General features: G+C 47.7%; 1 protein-coding gene across 1 annotated transcript; it reads right to left on the reverse strand.

The window, feature by feature from the left end:
- Window positions 1–2,387: 2,387 nt before the first annotated feature.
- LOC127305887 (salt tolerance receptor-like cytoplasmic kinase 1) lies at window positions 2,388–4,108 on the reverse strand. Its single transcript, XM_051336480.2, has one exon. The coding sequence runs from the start codon at window positions 3,880–3,882 to the stop codon at window positions 2,503–2,505; it is 1,380 nt and encodes a 459-aa protein (XP_051192440.1). The 5' UTR covers window positions 3,883–4,108; the 3' UTR covers window positions 2,388–2,502.
- Window positions 4,109–7,078: the final 2,970 nt, after the last annotated feature.

The following is a 7,078-nucleotide window of genomic DNA, read 5'->3' on the forward strand; positions in this document are numbered from 1 at the left end:
TAACTTCATCACGGACTTCGACGACCACTTCCCCGACGAGGACTTCTTCCCCGACATCAGCAGTCTCTACCTCGACGACATGGCTGAAAACGACAACGTCAATGCCAACGCGGGCGCACAGCTGTATGGTGTTTTCTTTCATGTTGTTCAGATCACCACCATGCTCTCTATTTGTGTCGCACCTATAATATATGGATCAATCTCTCTGAATGTGTTTCCATTATCTTTCTTCTCCTACATACATTGTTTATTTTCCATTAATCTAGTCATGTTTTTCTTGCGGTCTATTTTGTCTAAATTACTTGGTAAATTGCTAATTTTCTCAACACATATAATTTACAAAATACTGATTCTTCTGAATATTTCTATGTACACCGGACTCCTCTATATAGATACAGTATATTGTTACAGATTATACAAGTTTTTTTTTAATATACTAGTACAATTGCCCGTGCGTTGCTACGGGTTAATTGATTTGTTTAATCTATCTTAATCATGGTAACATCATTGATTACTTAAATAATTATTTTGGTGGCAAATATGCCGCACATGGCCTAGTATTTTTTACGATAATCGTTGGCACGACATAAATTTCATGAAAATCTATCGACACGTGACCCTATTACTAAATGACGGAATGATGAATAAGCACACCGTGATAAAATTTGAGAATTATTTTTCAAGTAGCCTAACCGTTGGACTTTCAGTTCCATCAGTTTCCGAAACTCTATTTTTTTGATGTCTTGTGTATCTTGCAAGTGGTATTCTTTTTGCAATATTAAATCCGTTTTTCCTTCCTACCAAGAGAGTATCTAGATTTAATTAAATCGTGTATCAATCTGTTAAAAAAGACAATTTTATTCAATGGATTATGGTACATGTGCTTCTATACGGTTACCGGTCTTTCAAAAAAAATCATTATGTTACTTTTGATATAGTTTGTCTACATTTAAAATTATGACTTAGTAAAAAATCTCATTAGTAGAACACATGTTGGTAGGGCAATTCTTGACAGTCCAGACCTAGGGCGAAACAAATGAGACGTGCTCCTTTGTTACAACTTGCAAAAAGAAATATATAGATTCTCAGATGAATTGCATTACTTCTTGAAAATTGCCGCATCTCCGTTTTGGGTTCAGTCAACCCATGCACTTATCTATTTACTTCGTGACAAATAATTTCTAGTTAAAATCACTTACATACTTTTAAAATTGCCAAAATTAGTTTATTTTTTAATAAGTTTTCACAAAATTTGCGCGTAAACATATTTTCGATTTACTATTTTTGAGAGAGAAATATCCACTCACTCAGTCCTCACATACCTATGACCAAAATTGTACACGGGCCATCTGAAGAAAAAACATGCACACGCACAGGCTCCTGTTCTTCAATTCCCCTCCTCTATTTAAAAAAAAAAACGTTGTAGCACTTAATCCAAGCACCCGATTCTCACATGGTTCATGGTTGAGATTTTTCCCAACCATTACTGTTGGATCTTGATGCCGGTGTGCAGGGAGTGTAGAAGTGTTAAATATGCATCGGAGAGGCTTGATGAGAAGATTCACGCAGTCACAGTGAGAGCTGTGGAATAGCAGCTCGTGGATTCAGATTTCAGAATCCCCGATATCCTTGATTTGTTGTCGCCGCGCCGACTAATCGGTGCAGCTGGGCGCTTCTTGAATCTTGGCAGTCCACGAGACCTACTCCGTGGGTACCCCACAACGGTGAGGCAGGCTGGTCTTCAGACCGCGTCGTGGTTTCAAAGCTAGCCGGGGTTAGAGCTCAAGGCCTGGACTGGAACTTCCTCCTGTCCATCGAGGACGTCCTCCCCGGCTTTCTCTTGGCAGCACAGCAGGCGGCATGCGTGGCCCATCAATGCCGACGGAGTTTGGCATCGCCACGATCTTCCTCGTCGGATTATCCCGATGTTGGTTGTAAAATTTCTGGCGCAGCAGGAAGAAGGGATGCCTCTGCAGTGCAGATCCTTATGTTCCTCGAGGATTGGTTCGGACGCTATCGAAGCGAGACCGGCTGGAGCGGAGATCGAAATCAAGATGAAGGAAGTACTGTAGATTGACAGGGTCGCGTGTATAAATATAGGAGGGATGGTGTAGGGGCGGAGGGAATAGATCGTATCGGATTAGAATTGAGGATGGTCACGAGTCACGACAAGCGCGGTCTCTGGAAGCTTCCATCGATGAACAAAGGAAAGGATGAGAAAATCCTGTGCAATCGAGGATGCCTCTTGACTGGGCCGGCCCACACCCAGCAAATCTATCGGGACGGTCATGACGAAGAGATCGGGACGTAGCGATCGGACAAAACAACTTAAGCGGTGGCACTTGTTGTAATTTCCACACAAAAATAGGGGCAGTTAAAAACGGACGAACAAGAAACCTTATTTTCTTTATTACGTATTAGGTATAGAAGACTATATACCGCTGGCAACAACAACAACCGTGACTATGCAAAGCAAAAAAAAAAAACGAACTATGGACTATGCTAATTTGTGCGCGTGTCATCGCTGCAGATGAGGTCGTAGGCTTCTTTGAGGCGGGCCACGACGTCCGACATGGTAGGCCCCTTCCCCGGTTGAGAAGATGGAGGAGACACACAGCGCGCGGCCATGTCCGCCACCAGCTTCAGCGCCTTGAGCTGCCGCGGCGTTGGCTTTGCGGCAGGGCGGCGGTCCAGCACATCCCCCAGCTTCCCGGCCTCAATGCTCGGGAGCGCGAAGGACGCCAAGGCCACGTCCACCTCGCCCTTCTTTTCCTCCTTCCAGACCCTCACGACCGGCTCCCTCCCCGTCAACACCTCGAGCATCACGACGCCGAAGCCGCGCACGTCGCCGGCGGCCGACTCGAGACGGCCCGTTCGGCTTCCGACGGTGTCCACGACCGAGGCGCCGAAGCCGGACACGCGCGGCTTCCGGGTCGCGTCCAGAAGGATGTTGGACGAACCGACGTTGCCGAGGACGATGGCGTGGCAGTGGACGTGCTCGATCGCGCGCGCCACGGCCAGCAGCACCTCCGTGCGCGCTCTCCACGACGCGCACTCTCCGCGACGCAGGTGGTCCCTGAGCGTACCGTCGCCCACGTACTCGTAGACGAGCAAGCGCTTGCCGTCGCCCTCCCACCAGCAGAGTAGGCGGACGATGTGCGGGTGGCGGAGACCGGAGACCACGGCGAGCTCCGCGCGGAACGCCGCCTCGTCGCCCTCGAAGCTCTTGATGGCCACGTGCCGCCCGTCCCGGCCGTCCCGAAGCGTGGCCTTATACACCACCGTCCCGCCGGCGGATTTGCTGACCATGGTAACGGTAGACGCGGCGGCGACCTCCGCCCACGTTATATCATCCTTCGCGGCATCATCTGCAGGGACGACCGGCTGGGAGGCTGGTGGTGGCGGTGCTACGCTCGTGGGGCCTTGGGACGCGGCGTTTCCGATTGGAATTCGGTCGCGGGGGATGGTGTTGGCGATTTGGTTGACCAAGGGGAAGACGAGAAGATAGAAGTTGATCTTGCTCTGGACGTCGGCCAGCTTGCTGGCCTGCAGATTGGCCGTGATGGCCCGGCTGACCATGCCACCGCTCTGGCAGGCCTTAACGAGCTCTCGCGCCTCCAGGAGCGTGGCGACCAGCTCCTCTAGCGGCGCCCGCGTCGCCTTCTCCTCCGGATACTGCAGGTACGGCAACAGGTCCAGGATCAAGCGGACGCGGCCGGCAAGCTGCTCGCACTCCTTCTTGTTCCGGCGAGCCGTCCGCGCCAGCTTCACGATCATGGATATGATCCCGCCGACGTTCGCCATGGATATGTGCGACGTCGCCGCCCCTGCCAGCTGCGCGACCGTCGCCACGGTATCCAGGCCGGCGTCTACGGCGCCCATGTCAGGTTAGCGCATGCAACGAGCCAACGACTTGCTACTTTTGGGAATTAAGGACGATCCAGAAAAGGTGAATTTGTTTGGTTCTCGAGAGGAGCGTGTCAGGGAAGGAACAAAGATATGGAACTGGGAAACGACCAGACCTTGACGCCATTTTAACAACGCCTGAATCCAGCGAGCTACGCGGTACTTCAGTCCGACGGTTCAATTGAGAAACTTCCACACATCCTCTCCGCGTCTCCTTCAGCCCAACCACTCTCACTCTCTAAGTCCACTGGTCTTCTACTTCTAAATTGATTGCGGACGCGGTCGAAGTCTCGACCATCGTTACCTTGATCGCCAAGTCCAGTGCCTACGCGTCGCCTACGCGCTGCTCACCCGTCTCTTCTCTCTTGCTAAATTTCTGCGAAAACCCAAATTGATCGAGACAGGCCGGCCCCCAAAAGATCAGTGGAATCCTCTGGTGACATCTCGATCGCCTGCGAACAGCTGATGCTGTTCGGTAGTTTCCGTTTCATTTGATCGTAGATGGTTGATGTCATTTGATTGCGTCAGCAGGTGACGACCTTTGATGACGTCAGACATTTCACTGATCTTTTTTATTTAGATATTAATTTTTTATAATTTTTTTATTCATTGTTATAGTTAAGCTTTTATTTCACCACAGGTGTGGTTTGCGTTTACACCAAAGAGACATATTTTTGTTCAGCAATAAAGCTTTTGGTTTAATGAGTCACATCTTTTTTCACTTTCACTACATATTGCTACTCCCTCCGTTCCAATGAACAAGACATATAAATTTAGTCAAAAGTCAACGACATCTAAATTTGACGAAGATTTCAGATGAAGTAAGAACATTTACACTACCAAATCAGTTTCACTAGATTCAACGAGAAACATTTTTTCATAATATATTTATTGCATATTGTGGGTGTTGTTCATTTATATATTTGGTCAAATTTAGTAAGGTTTAACTTCTGACTATATTTACACGCCTTATTCACTGAAACTCGGAGGCGGAATCTAATCACATTTTATTCATTGTGCTGGTTGTTCATCGGAGTGATGGGTTTGGTTATATATATACATGTTTATTTTTGGTTCACCTGAGTTCATACTATTTGATTTTGTAAAGCAAACATGTATTTCTTGAGTTGTTAAATATGTGGTCCACTATAATCAAATTTTAAGCAACCGGTAGAGATTATAATGTTAAAAGCAAGCAACATTCATAGTTCCACAGGAATTTCATTTGTTTGTCCCATATTGTGGTTTTTCTTTTTTGCTTTTTTCATAGATGATCATGATCACCTCCCACCAACCATATTTACAAGCAATCCAAGTAGCCCAATTTTTTTTGTTAGATGGAAACATGTTAATATCAAGTTGATATCAAGTACACCCGATTTCTGCAACAACACACTGTTAAGAGCTAGTCGAGACATAGAGGATGCACCCAACAAATATAATTAAAAATAAAAGGGAAAAAATTAAGGATATGACAACAAATACCATGTTGAAGTTAAAAAAGCCAATCGAACAACTGAACCCTCCCTTGCAACATATGGACTTCGAGAAAGGTTCTCCACAAGCATCACATCTAAAAAGGGAAACTATATATAATGGCAACAAAACTACACACGTTTGCCAATGCGTTGGAACTCAAAGTGCAGAGTGATGCACCAACGGGAGGATTTTTTCCCACAATGATTAGGGGATTTATATCGAACTTTTGGAAAAAATGTTAGTTCTTCCTTCAATTTTATTTAAGCAGCCTATCAAGTAAATGAGACAGTTTTGTGTTCCCAACTCCACCCGAGGTGTTTGTCAGGCACAACGATGTGTACGTAGTACACAACTTATGTAAATAAAGAAAGTAAAGTGAAAAATATATGTTTGTATTGAAGAGAGTGGATTTGGTGACCGGGTGTATACGTGTGCATGCGCTTATCACCATTGGATCTTGTGTAGCACCGTTGGATTCAGCCTATCCACACACGGTGACTAACGGTTCTGTGAAGGTTTTATCCGTATGGTGGTCCGCTGGAACGACCGAGAAGCACAGGTGGCAGAATACAATGCAGAAAGACCCTCGAGCAAACCAAAAATTACAAAAAGATCCCTGGTCAAACTGCACACTCCAACTACACCACGATCCACCGGCGAACGCCGTCGGCGACCAACACGGAGGAGCACCATCGCCCGATAGGCTTTAAGAGCTGCATAGGGGGCCCGCCCAACACGGAGCCGATAAGAACTCTGAAGAACATCAGCCAGGAAACATCCCAGTGCTCCGTCGCGTCCCGGATCCAGCAGGCCAGATCCGCCGCCTTCGAACCACGATCCCGAGCTCGGCCAATCGGCGCCGCACGAGTTCAAGCAGCAACGCCCTTCACCAGATCGCCGTAGGAGCCTTCGAAGCCCGTCACCCCGACGGCCAGGACGAATCTCTCCCCGACGAACAGAACCTGCAAACGCCTCTCTTTTATTGACTCGGCCTCGGCCATCTCGAACCCTGCGTTCAATCCACCATGGATCCGCGCAGCAGAGTAGAAGTGGCCTGGCTCCGGCGAGGAGGAAGCCAGCCGAGGAGGGGGGAGCCAAGACGGGCATCCGCCACGAGCAAACAGCAGCAACCAAACAAACACACAAACCTACCGCTAGAACTAGACCTAGTATATACAGAGAAAGCCTACCACCTAATCCATCCCCTCGCCGGCCGGCCTTGCCGCCGGAAAGAGAGAGGGACAGGGGCGGCGATGAAAAGTGGAAGACGACTCTCAAGGGGGCAGAAGCGGAGAGAAAGAGAGCGGCGTTCTGTAGTCTGTGCCAAGGAGAAGTTGATGTCCACTCTATCGCGGCCAGAAGAAGTATGGAGACACGATGGGGTTGGGAGAGAGATGATAAGCGTCTGATACAGCTCACAGGTGAGAACACTGATTGAGTTTTCATCTAACAGACAACAAACGTCCGTTAGACACGTGGCAGTCATTTACCGCGTGCTCACGTATACACCCGGTCACCAGGCTTCATCCGTTGTATTGAAAGTGCAAGGAAAGTAAATATAGAGGTGTTTGGATTAAAATGGACTAGGGGTTCATGGCTTCACTCGATCTCTCTCATAAACATGGTAGCATGGTCAAAACACTTAATAACAAGCAACAAGTGATAGCAAGCACTATTGTGTAATTGCTAGACA

The sequence above is a fragment of the Lolium perenne genome, chromosome 6 (assembly GCF_019359855.2).
Source record: "Lolium perenne isolate Kyuss_39 chromosome 6, Kyuss_2.0, whole genome shotgun sequence".
NCBI lineage: Eukaryota > Viridiplantae > Streptophyta > Magnoliopsida > Poales > Poaceae > Lolium > Lolium perenne.

Excerpts from the sequence above, each read along its gene's own strand:
- LOC127305887 (XM_051336480.2), bottom strand. The coding sequence starts at position 3,882 with ATGGGCGCCGTAGACGCCGGCCTGGATACCGTGGCGACGGTCGCGCAG.